This window comes from Miscanthus floridulus, chromosome 1, assembly GCF_019320115.1.
Source record: "Miscanthus floridulus cultivar M001 chromosome 1, ASM1932011v1, whole genome shotgun sequence".
Taxonomy (NCBI): Eukaryota; Viridiplantae; Streptophyta; class Magnoliopsida; order Poales; family Poaceae; genus Miscanthus; species Miscanthus floridulus.
In genome coordinates, this window is record NC_089580.1 from 156,811,091 (window position 1) to 156,836,195 (window position 25,105).

At 40.9% G+C, this 25,105-nt stretch overlaps 1 protein-coding gene across 1 annotated transcript; it reads right to left on the bottom strand.

Annotated features, from left to right (window-relative positions):
- Positions 1–12,878: 12,878 nt before the first annotated feature.
- LOC136544940 (chromatin-remodeling ATPase INO80-like) lies at positions 12,879–25,084 on the bottom strand. Its single transcript, XM_066536999.1, is given in 23 exon segments — positions 12,879–13,591; positions 13,594–13,702; positions 14,783–14,935; positions 15,747–15,947; positions 16,807–16,963; positions 17,063–17,157; positions 17,637–17,744; positions 18,102–18,359; positions 18,568–19,122; positions 19,242–19,388; positions 19,553–19,783; positions 19,889–19,946; positions 20,030–20,191; positions 20,318–20,443; positions 20,549–20,715; positions 21,084–21,164; positions 21,252–21,360; positions 21,450–21,835; positions 22,065–22,175; positions 22,264–22,464; positions 22,545–23,332; positions 23,500–23,584; positions 24,755–25,084. Coding segments are annotated over 23 exon segments (4,542 nt in total). The 5' UTR covers positions 24,839–25,084; the 3' UTR covers positions 12,879–13,421.
- Positions 25,085–25,105: the final 21 nt, after the last annotated feature.

Genomic DNA, 25,105 nt, shown 5'->3' on the forward strand with positions numbered 1-25,105 from the left:
GATCAACATTTAAAAAGAGGGGGCATGTGGCACGCATCGCGTGACCGGAAGCTGAGGTCCAGCGTCCGGTCAATATGACTGGAGCGTCCGGTCACCCCGTGTTGTGCCCAGTGAAGGGGTACAACGGCTCTATTTCGTGGGGGCTTCTATTTAAGCCCCATGGCCGGCACAAGCTCATTTTCTTGACCATTTGCATTGACATAGCAATCTTGTGAGCTTAGCCAAAGCCCTCCCACTCATCTCCATCATTGATTCATCATCTTTGTGAGATTGGAAGAGAATTCAAGTGCATTGCTTGAGTGTTTGCATCTAGAGGCACTTGGTGTTTGTGTTTCGCTATGGGATTCGCTTGTTACTCTTGGTGGTTGCCACCACCTAGATGGCTTGGAGCAGCGAGGATCATTGAGCAGAGAATGGTGATTGTCTCCGGCTCCGATCATGATGATTGTGAGGGGTTCTTGAATTTTTCCTGGCGGAGAGCCAAAAGGCACACTAACTTAGTGTAGTAACATAGCTATTGTGTGGATAGAAACTATATAAACTAGAATTGTGGTAGGTGGCTTGCTATTTTAGTAGGCTAGCGCAACACTTGCTTCGCCTCATATTTGTCTAACCATTTTGTTAAGTGTTGTTATAGAATTTTTTAATAGGCTATTCACCCCCCTCTAGCCATTAGGACCTTTCAAGTGGTATCAGAGCCGAGGTCACCATGATTTGAGGCTTAACAACCTTTAGTGTAAAAATGGCTCAAAATCAACAACACCAAGAAGTCACCCCAATTTGATGGCACAAATTATCCTTATTGGAAGTCAAAGATGACCACACATATCAAGTCAATCAATAGAAAGGTGTGGAAGGTGGTAGAAACCAAAATTGAGATAAAAGATTCGGAGAATCCCACCGCGACCGAAGAAGTGCTTCTCCAAAACAATGGCATTGCTCTAAGTGTCATTCATGATGCAATTGATGAGAGAATATTTAAGCAAATCAAAAATATTGAGATGGCTCATGAGGCTTGGAAGAAGTTGGAAGAATTATTTGAGGGCACTCAAGCCATGAAGGGTGCAAAGGCATACATTCTCAAAGAGAAGTTTGCAAGCTTCAAGATGAAGGAGGATGAGAGTGTGCCAGAGATGTTCCATAGGCTTCAAGTGCTTGTCAATGATCTCAAAGCACTTGGAGAAGAGGTGAAGGACAAGGACTTCTCCCACAAGTTCTTGAGATGTTTGCCTTCAAAATTTGGCACATTGGTCACTATTCTAGTGAGGAGCGATTTGGACACCATGACACCAAACCAAGTGTTGGGAGATATAATGACTGATGATACATATAGAGATGATGATGAGAAGGAAGAAAAGAAGAAGAAATATGAGAAGAAGAAGAGCGTGGCATTCAAGGCCACATCATCCAAGGGCAAGGCAAAGCAAGATACATCAAGTGAAGATGATGGCTCATGGGATAATGATGATGATAAAAAGATGGCTCTCTTTGTTAAGAAATTTGGCAAGTTCATGATGAAGAAAGGGTACCGAGCTAGAAGAAAGAAATCTTCATCTAAGAACAAGGAAGAGTCAAGAAGGTGCTTCAAATGTGGAAGCAAAGATCATCTTGTTGCTCAATGTCCGTACAATAGCGACAATGATGATGACAACAAGAAGAACAAAAAGAAGGACAAGAAGGAAAAGAAAGAAAGAAGGACAAGATGACCTTCAAGAAGAAGAAGGGTGGTTCATATGTGGTCACTTGGAATAGTGATGCTTTCCTCAAGTGATGATGATGATGATAGTGATGATGACAAGACCACCAAGAAGAAGGCACTTGCAAGCATTGCAATCAATGAGAAGCCTTCTCTCTTCGACACTCCATCATGCTTCATAGCTAAGGCCACTAAGGTACAAACTTGTGATGATGGAAGTGATGATGAACATGATAATGAAAATGATAGTGATAGTGATGATGATGAACCTACTAAATATGAATTATATGACATGCTAGAAGATGCTAAAGAACACTTTGACATTAAGAGAAGGGAATGCAAGAGCTTGAATAAGGAGGTTAAAGCCCTCAAGCAAGCCCTTGATGAGCTCAAAGCAACTCATGAGAGGCTAGAGGAAGCCCATGAGAAGCTTGGCAAGGCTCACAAAAAGCTTGAAAAGGCTCATTCCTCTTTGCTTGATGAGCAAAATAAAAAGAAGCATGTTAAAACTTGCAATGTAGGCTCAACTTGTGATATAATTGATGAATCATTATCTATGCCTATCATTGTTCCTCCCACTAACCCTTCTTGTAGTACTTCTACTTCCATCTATCTAGTAGTGATGGTCTCACTTGTGATGCCTCACTAGTGATTGAGAATGAGAACCTCAAGAAGGAGGTCAATAAGCTCACTCACACCTTAGCTAAGGCCTATGGTGGTGAGGATCGTTTGCTTATGTGCTTGGATAGCCAAAGAGATTCTCTCTACAAAGAGGGATTAGGGCTATACCCCCAAGAAAGGCAAGATGGTCCTTTGCTCCTCACAAGACTAGTTTTATAAAGAACAATGGTCGGTTTTGCATTAGTTACAAGCAAGTTGGTCATAAAGAGCATGAATGCAAAAACAAGAGCAAAAATGCTAATATATCCTCTATTAAGCTTGATTCTTTCTATATTCTTACCAAGGGTGCAAATGGTGTAAAGGCTAAGTTCATTGATAAACCATGGATGGGCTCAAAGAAGAAAGTCATTTGGGTACCAAAGAGCTTAGTAACTAACCTTCAAGGACCCAAGCAAGTTTGGGTACCTAAAAAGAATTAATCTTCTTTTGTAGGTCAATTACAAAGCTGGAGGAAGGCATTGGGATTCTTGATAGTGGGTGCACTCAATACATGACCGGTGATGCAAGAATGTTCAACTCAATCAACACTAATGGCAATAATGGTTATGATAGTATCACATTTGGAGATAATGGCAAAGGCAAGGTTAAAGGGCTTGGTAAGATTGCCCTATCCAATGACATGAGCATTCCCAATATGTTGCTAGTAGAGAGCTTGAACTTTAATTTGCTATCTGTGGCTCAATTGTGTGATCTTGGATTCAAATGCATATTTGGGGTAGATGATGTAGAGATCATATGTAACAGAACCAACTAATTTATAAGAGCACAAGTACGAAAGCAATCACCAGGAGTGATCAAACCGTCATACTTGAACCCATATAAACCCGATAGTCAACTAAAACCACGAGGGATTTCAAACCAACTTGCATACAACCAAGATCATAGTAATTCAACATAACAAGCCATATGTTACATCTATTTCACAAGTAGTTCATGAATACCTTATACATCAGAGTTCACATAGTTATTACAAAATGAGTTCACAAATAGCGGAAACAAAGTAGTTTGAGACACTCACATACACTTAGTTCAAATACGAGCCAGTTCCATAGTCATATCCAGCAAAAGCAACAAGATAAGATAACATAGAAGATCATGCCCATGATCTAGTCTTCATTCCCCACAGGGTGGAGACAATACTTGCAGTAGCCAGTTATAGAGCACAGTCATCTGCAACAAGGGGGAATAAACCCTGAGTACGAGAATGTACTCAGCTAGACTTACCCTGTCATAAACTAGAAATAAATGACACCAAGGAGTATGCAAGGCTTTATCAGTGGATCTTGCTGGACAACCTTTTTGCATAAAAGCTTGAGTAACCATTAGCATTATTCACCTGTACTAGCAGTGACTTTTAGCCATTTCCTACCATCTATATTAGCACATGTACTAATCAATCATTTGATTTAGTTGCAAACAATAATAACCATATCAGGTATTTCATGGCTCATCATCATTCTCATCATCATATCATCATTAACCATATCTTTATATTTAGTGAATCTACGTTGCCGCTGCTCAAGACAAGTTCTCACTATCCGGGAGAGACGGCGATTCGAATTCGATTCATATCCAGCTGGAGGAGTATTCCTAACACAAACCCTACTTCCCCGTCAGGGTCACAAACAAGTCACCTTTGGTATAACTCAGGAGAAAAATAAAATAAAAGACATGGGTCCTGGGCCGCCCTGCATTCTCAGAGAACCACTCTGCCAGGAAGTGCAGGATTTTAAGCACCTGACTCCCCTTGGGCTTACTCCAATGGCTCTTCGCACATCCTTACTACCTCCAGAATGCATCCAACCCCCACGGTTCCCGGCCTGAGTTGAGCTACTCGGCTTTGCGGTCGGAATGAGTTATCCAGGCCCGCTAAGTGTTAGGCTACGTTCAACATGACATGAGGACTGTACAACGAATCGGTCCTTAAACGACACAGATGGGGATAGATTCACACCTAAGACCTCCATGCCTTGTTGCTGCACTACCGTCATCCCGTCCGATCTCCATTCATTATTAACACATGGTTCTTTTCCACTGATAGCAAATATAGCCAACCGTGACCAGAGCTCATCCTACATCTCGCAGGTGATAGGAAATCATCCAGACTTCTACCGGTCTATGCATAGCTAAGCATCATTCGATCCTACACTTAATTAGGATTCACAGGATTTTATCTGGACAAGGTAAGGATTATAATGCAACAACTGGTTCCAATCAATTCCTGTACTTAATGCACCATCAACAATAAAAGATACTCAAGATATTTGTAAAAAAACATGGGAGACTTAGGATGCTCCGGGGCTTGCCTGGGATCCGACACAAGTCAGTTCAGTTAGCTTGCACCTGCCTTGGTGACATCTCTGGTCCTAGCACTTGCTTAGTCCTTCCATCTTCGGGATAGATCCACCAAACCCAATCTTCGAGTTCGGCTCCACATCACATCCTTCACATGGTTCATCTAGCATACCTAAATGAGATGCAAGATGCATGTGTATGAATGTGATGAATGGCAACACAAGATGCATCACATAAGCATTCAAGACAAACACAAGATTATGCAAGACATAGACAACAATAGCTATTTAACTAACATCACACAACTAACTATAGAGAGCAAGCACATCAAGCATGACACAAGTTTAACAAGGTCACAAGTATCATAACTTGACCATCAACAAGGGCATAAGCCACACTAGCAACACATGGAGTAAACAACCACAACTAGCATATGTCTATTTCTAAACTAGAAAACAATGGCTTCATGATTGGATCATAACTAGAGTTATAAACATCCAATAGCCATGCAACAAGACATTTTCGAAACCTTATGAATTTTTCTACAATTCATCTTTAATCATCTTAGCATGATTCTCAAGTTAACTAAGTCAAATATACCCATTTACAGAAACTGGTCCACAACTGACATAGAGCAGTCCATTTCTGAAACCCAACTTTAAACAGGCATAACTCACAAACCACAAGGCCAAATACCACCAAATTTTAACAGACGCTAGATATATGAATTATCTACAACTTTGTTATTATCACAAAAATCTTATTCCAATGCTAACAAGGTCAAACATGCTAATGTTTCAGACCTGCACAAAACTAGGACAGAAAAGCAAGTAGTAGTTTCAAAACAGCATAACTGGAGTTACAGACATCAAATAAGCATGAAACTTAACTTTATAGAAAGCTTATAAAATTATCTAAAACATATTTATTATCATCACACGGTGATTCCACAATTAACAAGGTCAACCAAGCATAATTGGGCACCTCTGTCCAGACTTGGATAAATTCTGCCATGCAACTTCACTAAGCTTATAACTGGAGATTTAGACCACCAAAAGGAGTGATATTTAACAATCTAGAAAGCTCATGAAAAGCACTATACTTCTTCTATTATCTCCAAGACATGATTCAAAGCATAGCTAAGTTAAACAACACAGTCATTCAGATCTAGTACAGAGAGCATGCAAAAGCTGACAATGAACTTACAACATCTATAGCTCCTAAATTATCAGGCCTATGGTCATGAAACTTTAACACAAGATATATTATTAAGTTACCTACAACTTTCTTATTATCATCTTAAGATAATTCTACATATAACAAGGTCAATTAAACCAAATAATGCATCTCTGTCTAAAACATGGACAGAAACTGATATGCCACTTTAAACAACTATAAATGGAGTTATACATGTCCAATAAATATGGTTCTGGACTTTTTAGAAAGCTTAGAAAATTATAAACAACTTTGTTATAAACACCTAAAGCTAATTATACTACTAAGAAGGCCCCACAATACCAACAAGGACACCCTGTCTAGGTTTGGGCAGAAACAACCATAGAGATTTAAGCAAGTATAACTCAAGATCTACTTAACCAAAAATCATGATATTTATCTTTTTCAAAATATTAATAAAAGTACTCCAACTCATGTATTATCATAATGTCATGATTCATAACTTAACTAAGCCAATTAATTCAAACATGCAGGACTATTCAGCATAGGATCAAAGCAATATAGGTAATTTGTTATTTTTATAACTCTTAAACCATCAATACTAAACTCCTGAAATTTTTACCAGACATCACTAATCACATCAGTAACACTCCATAAAAATTTCACATTTATTTGAGTAAAATAACTGCAATTATGAAAAAGACAAGACATGACTAGTATTAAGAACCTAACTTCATAAATCTATTTTTACAGCAAAATATTTAAACTAAAACATGTAATATTATAGATCTACTGCATAGAAAATTTCACAAGGATTCCAAAAAGTCCTCATTTACTATTTTACTGCTATTTCTACTAATTACTATGAATTTTCAAAGTTCAGCACAGAAATCTATAAAAATCAAAAGAAAGGAATTTAAATCTTGCATCGGGGTCCCTGCAGAAATACAAATTAAATCCAAACAAACATATCCTTTATGGCACTATTCATATGAGTCACGGCTTTCGCACATAGGTCCTCCATCTTCTTCTAATTCCTGTCCACGGTCCTTCGCTTTTCTTTCTTCACCGCGTCAGAGCAGAGGAGGCCGTCGGGCCGACCGGTGACCGATTCGACCGGCTGGAGAGGGGCGCTGGCGGCCACAGAGGGGCAGTGCTGGGGCTTGGCCGCGGAAATCCGAGGCCGCGCCTAGCCCTGGCCGGCCAAGCCATAGGCAGCAGCAGTGCAGTGCTGAGTAGCTTCCGGACGTCACCACCGTCAGCGGCAGCCTCGGCGACGGCGGCGAGCTTGGTCGGAGAATAGACGGCAGCGGAGGAGCAGCGTGGGGGGAAGAGGAGATGGTCACAGAGTTGGTGGAGGTTGAGGAAACGCTGCTATGTGGCCATGGTTGTGTGGAGCTCGGCTGTGGCCGGCCATGGCGAGCGGCATGGTGCCGGCTGGAGAGAGCAGGAGAAGGGAAGGGGAAAGGGAGAGGGAGAGAGTGGAGAGGGCAGGGTGCCGGTCCTTTACTTGAGCAGGCGGAGGCGAGCTGGCGGCCATGCAAGCAGCGAAGGCGAGCGAGTGCAACACGTGGCCTGCAGCTCTGTGCACGGTGTTGGCACTGTTCATCAATTTCAAATTTCCAATTCTACCTCAAATATACCACTAAAATCCATACTTCGTGCCTCCGTAACTCCTAAACCACGACGAGTTAGCAAAAACTCTATTAATAAAAGTTGTAGATCTACATACCAGCTCCAACTTTTATTAAAGCTTCAAAGTCTAATTAGGCCTGGTTAGAGAGATAGAAGGACCTAAAGAGGGGTACACGAAACTGAAAATTCAGGTTTCAGTTAACTCAGACTCAGAATATTTTTGGACTCTGAAAACAACAGCAGATTCAAAGTTTGAGCCTCAGTTTGACTTAGTTCCAAGTTGATCTAGCTCTTGGTCCAAAAACAAAGTTTGTTCTACTATACTCAAACTTCAACTTTTGTTTAGGTTCCACTGCCATGCAAATCATCTAAACCATAGTTCAAACTAGGTCAAAGTAGCATCATGATAAAGCTTAAATTACCATTTTTGATCTATTGGAGCGTTTTCTGGCCACTTGCTCAACATGAATCTTTCATAACTTTTGTTGTAGAGTTCCTCTAGAGTCATTTAGGGCAATGTTGCAAGGTTCGTTTAATGACCAATATTTCCATTCACTTAACAGTGCAATTCCAACAAAGATATAACTTATCATTTCATGTGACTTCTTGATTCCAAACTTCATGAAACTTTTCCATGGATCAATATAGATGGATATTGATGTGAGACACATGAAAGAAGTACATCCAACATTACTCAAGCATACCTAATTTTAGAAAGGACAGCATGTAAGCAATGGTGCATGGTCCAAGTTTAAGTGGTGGCTCATTTTCATATGTTTGACCTAACATCTCCATCACCACTTAACATGTCATGGTTGAGTTTAAACCCATTGCTTAACTAGTGACAAACACCTAGGGTGTTACATCATAAGTGTAGATGGCTCTAACTTGATCTTCAAAGGCTTTAGATATGAGAATCTATACTTGGTTGATTTCAATGCTATTGAAGCTAGATTATCTACATGCTTGTTCACTAAGTCTAGCATGGGTTGGTTATGGTATAGAAGGCTTGGTCATGTTGAAATGAAACAATTGAATAGATTGGTTAAGCATGACTTGGTTAGAGGCTTAAAAGATGTTTTGTTTGAAAAAGATAAGCTTTGTAGCTCTTGTCAAGCCGGAAAATAAGTTAGAAACACCCATCCTAAGAAAAGCATGATGAGCACTAGTAAAGCATTTGAGTTATTGCACATAGATTTGTTTGGGCCAACACAATACACTAGCATTGGTGGTAACAAATATGGCTTTGTGATAGTGGATGATTATACTAGATACACTTGGGTATTCTTTCTAGTGGATAAAAGTGATATGTTTACAACATTCAAATCATTTGTCAAGGGCATTCCCTCCTTGCTCGCTCTGCTCTGCGTCGTCCGAAAGAAGGGTTTCATGTTGCAAGCTTATGTTTCAAATATTTTAGATGTTTGAAAGGTATATTGCAAGTATTTCATACGGATGTTGTATAAGTAGATTGGGATGTTTCATATATTGCAATGGTTGTACACATATATTGCAAGCTTTTGCTTTCATTGTTTCATCTATTTTTTCACGGGCATGTTGCAAGCGTGGTTATCTGGATGTTGCACTCCCTGCATCCCTTTTTATCTGTCATTTTTGTTTCCCGAGAAATAACTTTAACTAAATATATATAAAAGCTATTAATATTTATAGTACATAATTAATATCATTAGATATATCATTGGATCTATTTTATAATAAATTTATTTGGAGATACAAAAGTCGCTAATATTTTCTATAAATCTAGTCAAACTTATCAGCACGCAAACCGTGGTGACAGATATTTAGGGACAGAGGGAGTATGCTTTCACACATATGTTGCAAGTGTTTTATCTAAATATTGTGTATGTTTTCAATGGTTTTCAAGTGTTTTTTTATGTTTTTTGCAAGTGTTTCATACGCATGTTTCATCTGCCTTCAAACGTGTCACGTATGTTTAAAACACGATCAAATGTTACACATTGTGCAACAGGACGCACCTTCCACAGGCCGCAGAGGGGCCGCGAGCCCGCGTGGGCAAGCGAAACACATGCGCGGGGTGCAGTGGCAGAGCCAGGAATTTACGGCTAGGTATGCCAAATGTACAAAATTTTGAAGCAAATATGCAATATGATTGACGATAAGTTATAATAGTCATAACATTTAAACAAATCTATAGTAATAACCAAAGTACAAGTTTGAAACATAAATAATTAAGAAATATTACTCTCAATCTCAATAGAACGAGCATTTGATGCGGATGTGGAGGGTTTTTTTTGCCTTTGCAGCTTTCTCCCACAATGCAAATATGCTAACACCCTTCTTCTTCATCTACATTATAAGAATGAAGAATACAATCAAAAGAATTAGAAAAACAAATTTTCAATAGTTTACTAAGGAGTGAATCTAGGGTGCTCTGCATCTGCTATGCTCACCTTGCTTGAAGCTGCCTTGCAGAGGAGGAGGGTCGGTCGTCGGAGCCCAGAGGGTGCTCGGTGCTATAGATGGGGAGGTGCTGCCTAGGCGTCGCTGGTGGTGGGCTCCTTCATGCTGGGACTCTGGGGGCGAGCTACGAGGGGGAGGGGAAGGGGAAAGGGGCGAGTCGGCCGAAGTGGGGGAGATGGCGAGGACGGAAGGACACGAGGTGCCACCTGCCGGCGCCAGTCGCTGGAGACTGGTTGGTGGAGGTCCGAAGGTGGCGCGTGGCGGGCGTCGTGCTGCCGTGCGTGGCTGTGTGCTGTGGTGTGGAGCAACGAGCGTGAAAGCGCTAGTTTGGTTTTGGTGAATTGATAAAACCCTAAGTGCTAACCTAGTTTATCAAGTGATCATGAGATAGGTAGCACATTCCAAGTGGTGAAGCAAATGAAGATTATGACATGATGATGGTGATGCCATGGTAATAATCAAGTGCTTGGACTTGAAAAGAAGAAAGAGAAAAACAAAAGGCTCAAGGCAAAGGTATAAATGGTAGAAGCTATTTTATTTTGGTGATCAAGACACTTAGAGAGTGTGATCACATTTAGGTTCGATAGCCGTACTATTAAGAGGGTGTGAAACTCGTATCGAAATGCGGTTATCAAAGTGCCACTAGATGCTCTAACTCATTGCATATGCATTTAGGATCTAGTGGAGTGCTAACACCCTTGAAAATATTTGTGAAAATATGCTAACACATGTGCACAAGGTGTTACACTTGGTGGTTGGCACATTTGAGAAAGGGTTAGAAACTTCACCGGTGGAGTGTTCGCCCGTAGAGTGCGGACAGTCCGACGGTGCCACCGGCACCCTAAACTCAGGTGAACGTGGTCACTGTAAGTGACCAGACACTGGTCTCTGAAGGACCGGCGCGTTGGGTCAGTAGCAGCAGAAAAAGCACAACGTCGGTCGTCGACCGGACGCTGGCTGGTTGTGTCCGGTCACACTGACATGGTCATGCACAAGAGAAACGCCAAGTGACCGGACGCTGGGTGAGTCCGGTCGAGCATGACGGGACACGTCCGGTCGTGAAAAATCGTCTCTGGATGCTTACTGGAAATGACCGGACGCTGAGGTCCAGCGTCCGGTCACTTCGCAGCAGCGCGTCTGATCGTCACTTGACCGTTGAGATCGGACAATCAGCATTTGAAGAGAGGGGACATATGTCACGTATCGCGTGACCGGACGTTGAGGTCCAGCGTTCGGTCAATATGACCGGAGCGTCCGATCACTCCGTGTTGTGCCCAGTGAAGGGGTACAACGGCTCTATTTCGTGGGGGCTTCTATTTAAGCCACATGGCCGACTCAAGCTCATTTTCTTGGCCATTTGCATTGACATAGCAACCTTGTGAGCTTAGCCAAAGCCCTTCCACTCATCTCCATCATTGATTCATCATCTTTATGAGATTGGGAGAGAATCCAAGTGCATTGTTTGAGTGTTTGCATTTAGAGGCACTTGGTGTTCGTGTTTCGCTGTGGGATTCGCTTATTACTCTTGGTGGTTGCCACCACCTAGATGGCTTGGAGCAGCGAGGATCATCGAGCGGAGAGTGGTGATTGTCTCCGGCTCCGATCGTGTTGATTGTGAGGGGTTCTTGACCTTTCCCCGACGGAGAGCCAAAAGGTACTCTAGTGGATTGCTCGTGGCTTGTGTGATCCTCATCTTGTGTTAGTTGTGTGGCACCCTATTGAGGGTTTGGCGTGTGATGCCAATTAGCTCGTGAACCTCCAAGTGAATGAATCACCACAACGAGGACTAGCTAGCCAACAAGCAAGTGAACCTCGGTAAAAAATCATTGTGTTCATCATTTGATTCTGAGGTGATTAGTCTTCATTGGTATTCATTCTTGTGATTGATTGGCTCCTTCCTCGACACGGCGGTATAAACAAATTGCTTACTCTCTTTACATTACCACAAACTAGTTGTCAAGCTCTTTGGTGTAGCTAGTTGTGAGAGCTTGTTAGTCTGGTTAGTGTGGCTCTTTAGTTAGCCTTTGAGAGCACACTAACTTAGTGTAGTGACATAGCTATTATGTGGATAGAAACTATATAAACTAGAATTGTGGTAGGTGGCTTGCTATTTTAGTAGGCTAGCGCAACACTTGCTTCGCCTCATAATTGTTTAACCAGTTTGTTAAGTGTTGTTGTATAATTTTTTAATAGGCTATTCATCCCCCCTCTAGCCATTAGGACCTTTCAGAGCGCGAGCAAGGAAAGGGGCGCCGGGTAGGAGCAATGCAAGCGATAGTGGCTCCGTTCGCGTGTCCTTAAACCCGACTTGATCTGCTTCTTTTTTTCATCCGGAACAGTGTTTTCCTCTCACTTATTCCTCCAGATTCATTCAGATTCCTCCAAAATTCCTCCAAGCGAACCCTACTTTGTTGCTTTCGTGGGCTGCCAGATTGCCACAAACAGATGTTTTATTGAGCCTATGAGCCAGAAACGTGAATGTATGAAGATATGTATAAAGATGTATATATTTATTAATTTATTCTCTCAAATCTTGGGTATGCCTTGGCATACATGGGCATACCAGACGGGGTGGAGTGCAGGCGCGCACGAAAAACGAAGTGCAGCCACAGGCGGGTGGAGTGCAGGCGCGCACGAGAAACGAAGTGCAGCCACAGACGTCCGAACGTTAACACCACCGCTGGTTTATTTATTGGAACAAAGTAACAAAGCTGAGCAAGTACCATTGGGCATTAGCCATCTATATGGTGAGTTTTTATTGGGCTTATTTGAATGATGTCGTAAGATTCTTGCCTGACCTAGACAACGTCACGCGTCCGATTTCGTCTGCCTGCGACAGGATCATCTTCATGGGAAGCTGTGATCCAAACATATCCTAAGTCTACTAGTAACGGGCTCAACATGAACTGCGATTTTGCTTAGCCATTTGACAGATGCATAAGTCTGTTCGACAAAAACAAACCATGCTATATGCCTTATTTAAGATACAAATATATATGCGCTACTGAAAGATCTCATTACGGTCAGACATGATCAAACACATTCCAACTCCACGGCAGCTATTTTCCAGCCGTGTTCCTTTGCTTTAATTATCAACACCAAAACTATGATCAATACAGATATAGCTACCCTCTTTACACAAAATTATTTCTATATGTGCTGGTCATGGATCATCCACCATGCTTATGTACATATGGTCACAGCCAGCACAATGAATACTGCAGATGCAGACTCATGCTAACCTCTGGAGGATAGCCCTCGCCTCTAAAAGGCAACACCTCTGTCAGCTTATTGCCACCACCCACCACACTGACGGCTTAATCACCCGATTTCGCTGATTTCTGTATGGGAGACGTGCGGTTAAATTCTCTTTGTGCTTTCCCTGCCTTCAGTCTGTAGAAGCTCCTGATCTACGCACCTCTGACGCCCAATCTCAGCATAATAAATTACTCGTCTTGCTATTTAGCATCCGGTTCTCATCTTCTATGTCAGTGGATTAGGCTGGTGTGCCGTCTTGAGCCTCTTCTGTACCATCATAGTCATGGGCTCTGTGATTTTCCGCTTCATTTGCCGGTTCCTCATGATCCACAGCAGCAGCAGCTAATTCCTTGTCATCAGTAATGCTCTTCATCAGCCTTTTTGATCTTTTAGGCCTTGGTTCAGCAGTTCATTTTCTGTGTGACTACTCCCCGGATGATCTCCCACATCGGGCTCTCCAGTCTTGTCCGTATTGTCATTATCATGAGTATTCGTATGTTTCTTGTGGGAGCTCTTTTTCTGGAAATATTTTTCAAAAAAAACTTAAATTAGCAAGGCTTCTGAAAAAAAAATCAAGTTGGATAGACAAGGTGGCAAAAGAACATATGAAAATTATTTTGAGCATAATTGCTTTGCACACTAGAAAGTTACGGATACAAAAGGTCTCAACTCTCAAGAGTGTCAAATAGAACAGCAGTTTTGGATTGCAAGATAAGGCAGCCCAATATGACGTCAAGGTGCATAATGGCTCACGAAGGCAAATACAAGAAATTTATAGTAGCAGAGAATTCTCAAGCCCAAGCATTTCTGTTTAGTGCTCTCAATTTGCAATGATATATTGCACAAATACAGCAGTCATATTATAGTTATCATATGGACTAAAATGCAAGTCAAGTTCAACTGATATAGCCCAAAACAAAACCCCATATAAAGATTAAATGGGTTATTAAATTAAGTTCAATCCATTGAGGCCGGGCTCTTTCAGGTTCGCTACTTGCTTGCAGCAAATCATTGGCTCTCCTATGTTGGATCAGTGGCGAAGTCAGAGCTGGGGCTTCTTGTGAGTAGTGGTGTGTTAGGGCTTCAGCTGATGTTTGTTGTGGGAAATCAGAGCTGCTTATCGCTATAACTTGTGATGAGCTCAGCAACGATGACGTGCGGTGGGCTCCATCGGTTGTGTTATCTTTGTGTAGGTGGGTTGCTTAGGGTTAGTCATCTGGGTTGTCGTGTTTAGGGTTTTCGCCACCTTTAATAACTGTGCGATGTGAGGTTTTAGGCCTGGTTCCCCTTATAAACTGGGTCAATTCTGTTTCTTCTTAATTGAAGGGCAGAGATCCTGCCATTGCGTTAAAAAAAAAGCTATGCAAAATTGAATTTATGTTTCCTTTTACACTAAGTTTTAAATTCATGCTTGCATATTGAATTCTTTTGTCATTCATTTGCTTCCAAGTGCATATGAACAATTGAAGAAAACTCAAGAAACTGCAGGTATATATACATCAGAAAAGAACAATGACAGTTCGGAGGATGTGGGATACTCGTACTACAAAATAAATTAAACAGGTACCTCAATAGCTCAAATATATTTCACACATGTACCTTTTTGCTGGTTGTTTTATCTTGATCTACAGCTTCTGCAGTAGCAGTAGCAGTAGCAGTAGCAGTAGCATCATCCAAGTCTTCGAGCGTCAAATCTCCTTCTTTGTCAACCTTGATGCCCTTAGCTCGTCTTTTCTTTTGTCGATCCTTCGCCTAAAATGACAAATGGAGATGAAAAATGTTGTTTTTGCAAGACTTTTTCCCATTGAATTTAAATATAGTATTGTTTCCAAAAACAAGGGGGGAAAAGGATATTATACAAAATCGGTACTAGAAGCCATTGTTACAAGCGGGTGGACCAATATTTTCATATAAATAAGTCTAACAGACAGGTAAAATTTATGTCACCATAAAATATTGAGACACCAGTGGCCCTGCCTACCAGCAAGAACAGTAAATTTCTGGACAGTTGAACAATATAGAGCACAATAAAGTATAATCATAATGATGTAATAACAACAATAACACCTCACTATGATGGCCAAAAAGCAAAGAGCACATTATGTGTCCCCCCTCCCCCACCACCAGTAAAAGCTAAACTATGTTGTCCCTTCATTTCTACAAATTTAACACATGTTCGTCTTCCCCTATTTCCCCCTTTTTCAGAGGGATCCAAAGACTCCCAGTTGTCTTTGTCAGTCTAATCCTCTCTCTTCATGCAACTGGGCAATCCTCCAAGGATGCAATTTGAGAAATGTATTGCTATATCATGCAGGTATCATTAAGTATTGTACTATTGGAGATGATGTATCCAAAAAAATCAAAATTGTTCTGATACTTGCAAATATATATCCCCTACGCATTGGTTCGATTCCGTGTACATGTGACATATCATAGCAATTGCTACAAGCCAATACTGATATTGCAAAATGTATTTCTGTTTGATATGTGCTCCAATTGTACGAGTATCAGATATTCAGATAAGTGACCAAAAGATGGAAATGACACTATATATAATGTTTACCCGCATGGATATTTCTTTCAACTTATGTGCAATCTGTGTGTCATCAATAAGTAATGAAACAACATCCTCTTGTCTCATCAAATGATCATCCTGGACATGTTTCCCCTTCATAACCAACTCTTGCACTGCATTTTTCTGCTTTGCTCTTTGTAATATTTTCTCCTCAATAGTATCTTTGCATATAAGCCTGTACACAGTTACCTAAAATTGCGTGTTTCAAAGAAAATATAAGGACCTGACCTATTATAAAACTTCTTCATACAAAATAAAACAACAAAGATATTTAGTTCCAGTAACAGCCAAGAAGCCAATTCACAACAAATGGTCACAAATACTACTTGCTTTGGACATAAGCAGTTGAACTTTAAAAATTTTATCAATATCCCTTAGCAAATACATTGCAAACTCGAAAAAAACATGTCTAGATTTGTCTCAGAAAGTACCCACATCACTTTATTAGGTTCTATAAACATACTACAACAGGAATTAGCAGTAAAAAAATATGCTTTGGAGATTGCGTTGATATCCAAGACAAATATTTGTGACTAGTAGCAACACGGAATGCTAGCGGAAGAGTTAACAGGGTTGACAATTAAGTCTGACTTTATTGTAGAACAACAATCTACAAGGTGAAAAAAAGAAAAAAAAAAAGGAGTGGTGGACACTTTTAAACTAAACTGAATGAAAGGAATGATGATTAAAAGTGGACAAGAAAATTAAACAGCTTGTTAGCTTTCATTAATAAAGAGGCGTACCCAGTGCAGAGAGCTCCCACTCTGTGCGGGGTCTGGGGAAGGGTGTTAGTGGCAAGCCTTACCCTCGCCTGTGCAATGCGAGGAGAACGCGACTCGAACCCGGGACCTTCCGGTCACAGGCGGTAAGACTCTACCGCTTGCACCAGGCCAACCATAAAGATTATCATACAGCAGTTAGTCAAACTTCAGAAGTGACATGTTTTCATAGTAAGTTTGTCATGAAGTTCAGATGTCATTTAAAAATCATAAATGATGGTCTGTGAAATGAAGGAAATAAACTTAGCATAAACTGAAGTTTCAGTTACCTCCTTTGTTTGACCAAGTCTGTGCGTTCTATCCATTGCCTGCTGGTCTTGTGTTGGATTCCAGTCAATTTCATAAAAAATAACAGTATCAGCAGCAGTCAAATTAATACCAAGCCCCCCAGCTCTTGTGCTTAACAAGAAAACAAATACATCATTCCTGCAGAGAAGAAAAAAAATGGTTAAGGCCATGTTTCAACAGAGTTATGTCATCATATTGCAGCAGTCAACCCTGCCACCAATACATTAATATGCATACCTATTCTGGAAATCTCGGACCATGTCACGGCGGTCTGAGATTGCAGAAGACCCATCAAGTCTGAAATACTTGAATTTTCTGAAATTCATGTAATCCTGAAAATATAACATATTTGGTCGTAAATTGGAAGAATACTAATTTTAGTACACCACAACAGTACATTCTCCAGGAATAATGGACAGATAACTCATTTTTTTCCTTGAATTTGCAGGAGAGCTGTGTATCATTGCATTAAGGAGAAGAGAAAAAAAAATACAGAAACACACAACATCCACACACTCAGCACAACTCACACAACCCAACCCCTGACACAAGAGTTTTCAACTGTGCTGAAATATTTAGAAATCTATTTTCAGTCCCTTCATGAAAATCACAATGTTTGCATTACAAATAGTGGAAACGGAAATTGCTACCCGTCTTCTGAGCATCATTTGGTACCCATGGCTACAAAAGTATATAACTAAACTTATAGCATTAGTAGATTTCGCAAATTGTAAGTGCATACCGCATAGAAAGTACAAACATGTAGCATAGTGCACACATTAAATAGTAAACATGTAGCATAAAGTAATACCTCAAGAATGTCCAACATTTTAGTCATCTGGGCAAAAAGAAGCACGCGATGACCTTCAGCTCGAAGGCGCCGTAGTAGCATATCCAAGGTGTGGAGCTTCCCAGAATCCTGTCATCAAGCACTCCATATAGTAACACAGTACCACAATAGCTAAAGTAAGGTGCAATAAAAACAGAAATTGCTTGGCCTTTATGTAAAGGAGTTCACTCCAAGCGTTCTAATAATCAAGTTATTTCCTGTCCAAAGACATATAAATGATAACTTGGGACCTCTATTTGGATGAGGGATTTCTTCTAGAAACTTTCAACCTTTGGTTCAAATTTAATCTAATCTAAGGAACTGAACCAAATGTCCAAACAGGACTAAAAGGGTGATGAAATTATGCAGGTCAGCCGGTGAAAGAGCAAACATAAACAACAATGTGCAATTGTGCCACATAACACAGCAGAAGTGGTGAAGACTTACGGTGAGCATTTTAGCTGGATCAAAATTACTCATCGGTGGAGAAGACCCAAATATCCTATAGGGTAGCTGCAGCATCGGCTCAAGGATGGGGAAATCAGTATTGAGTTCTTGTATCAAAGGATGAAGAGCAACTGGTTGTCTAGGACCATTGAACTCAGAAGTACGAGCAAATCCCAGGAACAGTTTCTTGGCCCAAGGATCATGCATCTCATCGGTGAACTTATAGGCAAAATTTCGATCAGCACACCAAACATTTATCTGGCAAAGGGGGAAGGGCTGTTAATGAACACTGACAATACATTTGATAAAACAGATAGATGTAAAAGAACAACTCCTACAATACTTGGAGGTTCCAAACTCTTAACATTTGAGCAAAAAATGTACTCAGTTGACTCTATACACACAGATGGCCTCATGCAATGCAATATACAAAAGAAACCGACATGAATAAGACAAATGGACTCACAGGTGGTGCTCTAGCTGGCGGAATAAAAGCATATGCTGAACGAAGAAGCCTTATGTTCGAAGCAAGCCTGTCACGGTGAGAAAGCACCAGTGCTTCATATGGGCCGTCACTTGGCCCAGTCCCAATCTTTGTCCTAAGCAAACTGGGCTTGCCCTTTGTAGACGAAAGCAACAATCGGGCAACTGCACGAACTTTTGTGGAATCATTCTGACTGGACTGGATGTCAGGATCTTCTGAATCAAGAAATGCATCCATGATTTCATCAGTGTAGTTCCTATTCCATTGCATTACTGAAAACACTAGTCTCTCAAATAATGAAGCAGTAGCCAGGAAGGAAGCTTCAACTGGGCACAGATTTGACAAACGTGTAAAGCCAAATGCACCAGATGATAGAACAGACTCATTTGATGAATTAACTTCTGGAATGGCTGAGCGATGGATATTGCTGGCCAAAAATATATTAAACAGCCTGTTCAAATATCCATTCTGAAATCCACAGATGTTTCCAGAATTTTCCGTGTTGCAGATGATTCCCTCATAAACTAACTTTGGAATCTGAGGAGATTATGTAAGATAGATATTAATACAATGTTCATGATCAGGAAGAAATATATGCAGGAGGTTGTACAAGTGTGGCCAATAAAAGACAAGGGCTAAGGTAACAGAAATTATACCTCAAAGATTATAGGGTTTCTCTTGCCTGCATAGTGTACATCTTGTAATTCCCCAAATGGGGGAGAAAGAAGTGAGTTTGGGATATCAGCAAAGTAAAAGTAAGAGCTTCCCTCATTGCGCTCAAACAGCTCTGGGTGATTACAGACCTAAAAGGCAATGCAGGCAAATAACATCCAATTCAAACCAGAAAAAGGAGCCAAATTTAGCAAAATTTGCAATAGGGAATGGTTGTTTTCTGGGCAGTTGGGTTCTTCTGAATGATTTTACATATATGATCAAAAGTAAGAAACATACTATAACGATATACTACCTTCCGTAGCTGCATGACAATATTCATCAGGCTAAGTAACTTCTTATCATTTAGATTTCCACGACTTCCATCAAGCAACTCGTTAAGCGAGATCTTATTTTTTATAGCTTGATAGAAAACTTGTTGACGAGAACTCAATTTGCAGGGAACAATTTCTTCTTTCTTTTTGGTCATTTCAGCAATGACATCAATCTTAACCCGGCGGAGCATAAAGGGCTTCAAAATAGCATGCTGTGAAAAAAGAGAAGTGTCATTATAATCTTAGGAGGATAGCAATTGTACCAAGACTCAAAATATTCAATAAACAACAACATAAACAGTATGATCATGTCTTACCAATCTACTAAGCTGATGTACATTCAAAGCTCCTCCATGCTCAGCATGACCCTCAATACTGCCAAAACATCAGCAACTTAAGGATGGACAAAATAAAGAAGGTACAACTAGAAATAGAAACACACAAAAAAAAAACAGTACCCCTTTGAGAACCACTCGTTGAACTGTTCATGGCTGTCAAATAGAGTGGGCATGATGAAATGGAGAAGTGCCCATAACTCAGCCATATTGTTTTGTATTGGTGTCCCAGTAAGAAGTAGACGGTTCCTACAGTTGAAGCTCAGTAATGTCTTCCAGCGCTGGCTGCAGCAGAGAGATAATTTGTCAAGCAAGGGAAGGCATATAGGATAGTTCCTTAATAAATCAATGAAAACACACACACACACACACACACACACAGAGAGAGAGAGATTTCAACATGCAAGTCACCTGCTTGAACTTTTGATAGCCTGGGCCTCATCCAGTACCATGTATTGCCACTTAACACGTCTCAAAAGCTTCTCTTCATTCACAAGTATCTGATAGTTTGTAATAAGAATGTGGAACCTAGCATCTCTGCAGAGTTAAGAGAGAAAAGGTTAGATGATTAGGCAAACAAGTTATGAGCTTTTTAAAGAAAAGGGTCACTCGCATAAGTTTCTGCCCTTGCCAGCAACTTACCTGCGATACAGACGCTTGGGGTTGATATTCTTTCGAAGAACCATCCTCTCTGGGCCCCAGTAAGGAAGTATCTTTAGGTCAGGGCAGAACCTAATCAACTCCTCAGCCCAATTATTCACAACAGATGCAGGAGCCACCACTAGAAAGGGGCCCCATATGTTTTTGTCCTGTGTGATATATCGAATGGTTACCATCCAACCATTAGGTGTTAGATTTATACTCCTGTTCCAAATTGCAAGTCATTTTGGCTTTTCTAGGAATCTAGGTACATACTGGCTTTTGCTATGCACCGCTATGTCTAGATACTTGGTAAAAATTATGTATCTAGAAAAGCCAAAAATAACTTACAATTTGGAATGGAGGGAGTACTTTATTCTAAAATATATATAGATACGTTAACTGGATGAAAGAATAAAAAAATGAGTTAAAAATAACAGGAGATTGATCACAAACCCCAAACACATCATGGTACGAAATAATAATCAAGCACTGGACTAGTGGAAAAAAAATTATGTTAAAAGATAAATTAACCAACCTCAGCCAAATGAGACAGGAATGCCATAGCCTGAACAGTTTTGCCAAGACCCATCTCATCAGCAAGAATGCCATTCAACCCCTGCAATTCCAAAGTTTAAAGTGAATCAAAGAGTAGTGCTCATACTAAATGGTAAAAATGTATATGCTTTTAACATTAACAATTTACCTGTTCATAACAATTAACCAGCCACTGTAAGCCCTTTAACTGATATTCTTTCAATACACCCTTAAACAACTCCGGTGTCTGCACAGATGACTTCTCAGGCATTGTTGAGCTAAAAATAAGATAGTACCAAAGCAATCAGGTCTAGAGAGCTCATTTATAATGTTGTAAATAATAAACAAATTTTCAAGCAGAACTTACGGGTGTAATAGATCAATCTTGCTAGGGTCCATGCTAGATGAATCATCAGTTGGAAGAACAGATTCAGAAGTTTGACGAAGCCTCACAATTTCACTATCAAATGCATTTGTCTTCATCTTTTGTTGAGAGACGGCATGCTGTGCTGCTCTCAAGGCCTCTCTTTTCAATTGAGCTTCCTCAGGATCTTCTTCCTCATCTTCATCAGGGACATCTTCCTCATCAGGAGGTGCTGAGCCACCAGCCTTGTTCTGCATGAAATGACTGTAAAGCTCTGTTTGTGACAGCAGAAAGTTTAGCCTCTGTTGCTGTCTTTTGGCTTCACGTAGCTCCTCCTCACGTTTCAAAGCTTCAGCAGCTTCTCTTTCCTCTTTTTTCCTCAACTCATACTGATGCAGACAGGAAAAGAATTGAGTGTCATAATCTTATGTGTCTTGTTTTGAAGACAACTAAAGGGAAAGCATGTGCTAAACTGAACCAAACAAATGAGATATATGCAAGAGGAGTGGAAGAGAGAATATATGTTGAACTCAGTGCAGATAAATAAAAGGACTGAGAAATCAAAAAAGGTATAAATTTAAAATAAGCCTCAGCAGAGCGTAAGGGCAAAAAGAAAACCTGCTCTTTGTCTACACGTTTCCAAAATATCAGCATATCCCTAGCCAACTTCCTTGTACGTATTGCCGCACACCTCATCAGTTTCAGTGACCTGCTTACTTTGAGCTTTACCTGGATATTTCAGACAAACATTAAGACTGTAAACAAGAGCACATGAGAATTGTACGGTAAAGGCCAACAATATAAATGGGCACAATACCTCTCGTTGACAACTATCAGAGAAGCGCTTCGCATCTACTTGTTGTTTCTTCATCAAAGCAGTAAAATTCCTGTGATGCTTTGGGATGCTTTTGGTAGCAAGAGACTGCCATAGTTTGTAAGTCTTTTCAGACTCTTCTTTCACAATTACAGAAGGTTCCTTCTTTACTATTTGCTTCTTTGGTAAGCTACGCTCGATAATCTGCATTAATGATATCACATGGTTGCTAAATACAATGAATATAAAAAAGTGCAACTACAGTTATATCAGCTAATACCAACCTCATATGTATCTCCTTTTTCCAAGACTTTGACATAATGAACCTGCAAATTGCCAGCTTCTGATATAATAGACCTTTGTATCCTCCCAGCTGCTCCTTCCGGAATTGCAAAGGGGTCCTCGGTAACTTGCAGAGAAAATTTCTGCACCTTTACCCTTTCCTTGAGAGATTCAAATTGTGGCAGGGGTTCAGATAATCCACCACGATTGGAAGCTTCAAACTTTTGGTCAGTACCAAGCATTGCTGCTAGGGTGCGTAAATCTAGCATGCCCTTCAAGAAGTGTTCCTCGACACGTATATCAGAAGAAACAGGGAGATTAAGGGATGATGCTAACTTATCATAACCCTCTGGAACTAAGTAGCGTATATTATCCCCCATATCTAAATAGGTTGAATCAAGGGATGCTACAAGCTTGTTAAAACCACCATGAGTTTTAACACATTCTATCCCATTATACTCATGTGAGGCTTCTACCCCATCTAATGTCGCAACATCCCTGAAATCACTTGCGTGCTTCATAGTTTTTTTACCACCATTTTTGTGTTTTATTTGGGGGGTTGCCACACGAGGAGGATCAGAACTAAAAGCACCCTCCTTGAACTTTGACCTCCGGTACTTCTGGACATGTTCACTGAGCATAGCACGGTAGTGCTCCTCTGTTATTTTGTTACTATAGGCGTCTGCCTCATCATCATCGCTGGCACCATTAAGATGCCTTTTTCGCTTCCGATGCAGGCCATGGGAAGCATCATTTACACCATTGTACTGATCCAACAAGGATCCTTGACCTAAAAAGGAGAAGCTGAATAAGACAAATGATTCATATAGAAACATAACAAACGGTAACAGAGTTGCTCAAGCTGCAAGATGGGTTTTGAAAACAAACTACTGTTCAAAAGATAACTCTTAAACAGAAAACGTCAGAATAAAGGTCAAAGAGATAAAGGTGGCCGACCTTCACTGCTTGGACTCCCATTTGAGCTGCTATTACCATAGCAGGCAAGATCTTCTGGTACAGGAACCCTGAAGTTCAGCAAAGGCTGCAACAGTATTTCCAGTACCCCCCATCATCAGAATGGCATACCAATAGGAATAAGAAGGCAGAGAGACATAAGAGTAGATAAACTTATCTTCTTCACAAAGTTCAAAAAACAAGAGAACATGAATGTTACTCTACCCATTTCTACACTACCTGAGACTACAAGGTTTAAAGATCCTACACAGTCCAAATTGATAGATAAGCAACAATCAAAACAACACGAGTAATAAAATGATGGACCAATAGCTCAAAGATGCAAACAAATAAACAACACTGGCATGATCAACCGAAATTTCCCTTAGCAGGCACAAATCATAAGATTAGCAAACTGCATAAAATCAAAACACAACTATGCATTTTGCTGATGAAAACTATGTAAAATATAGCATGACAAGGAACTGTTTACGATGCATGAGTGCGCATGCTTAGAAGAATGAAACACCAAGCAAAACTAGTCTGTGTGAGTTTAGAGAATACAAGAATAGCAATAGTGACAATTGACACACTGCAAACTAAGCAGACCACAACCACACAATGCACAACATAAGAGCCTAGATAGATCCCAGCAACTAATAAGCGATCTATGTAACTCAAAACATTGAATAACTACATTAAGACCAACAACGTATTCAAGCAATTGTGCCAAAACAAATTCGCGGTCATGCATGAAATACTATAAATTTTGACAAAAATGATTACGCAGAAACAGCACAGCTGATATAAGTTAAACAAGACAATAAGAACACCTTTTCAACACACTAAGAATCATACTTAGACTAAAATAGAGCAATAAGGGAACCCAGTAACTTAGGCCTGGCAAAACACAATGCAGCAATTAAATGGTAGTCCAAACCAATTAAACAGTAGCGTTGAGTAACGAGTATCGGCCATCATACACAATAGAGCAGCACCACTAGGCAACCACTAACAACCGAACTGAAAAGGGGACCCCAACCCAAAATGGCCACCAGATTGCACCCAAAAAAAAAAGGAAGGGCACAAAGTATGTACCCCCGGGGAAAAGAATTAACCCAAAACCGAGCAATAACGAGCTCGGTGACTCAACAATTGCATCCACCACGCAGCGCCCAATCCAACACAGCCCCTAGCGCGCAGAGAAACCCTCTTCACGCGAGAGAGAGCAGAACTAAACAGCAAGAATAGCGGCTACCTCGAGGTTGAACAGCGTGGAGTAAGAGAGCCCGCCGCCGCCGTTGGCGCCCCCGCCCCGCGGAGGCGCGCGGCGCGGATCCATGTAGAAAACCCTAGCGCCCCGGCTCGCCGCGCGAGGTGGGGAGCCGGGGAGGGAGGACGCAGGGGCCGAATATGGCGCCGAAGGCGCGGTGCGGACGTCGGCGGGGTCGGTGCCGCGGCGTCTGCGGCGACGGGATTAGGGTTAGGGTTCGTGGGCGGAAGCGGAAGGGGATGGGGAAGGACGCGGAGGTGGAGGGAGGCGGTGGGGGTGGTGTGGAGGCCCTGTTGTGACGGGGTGGGGGAAGTAGTAGAACGAGGCATGGCTTTG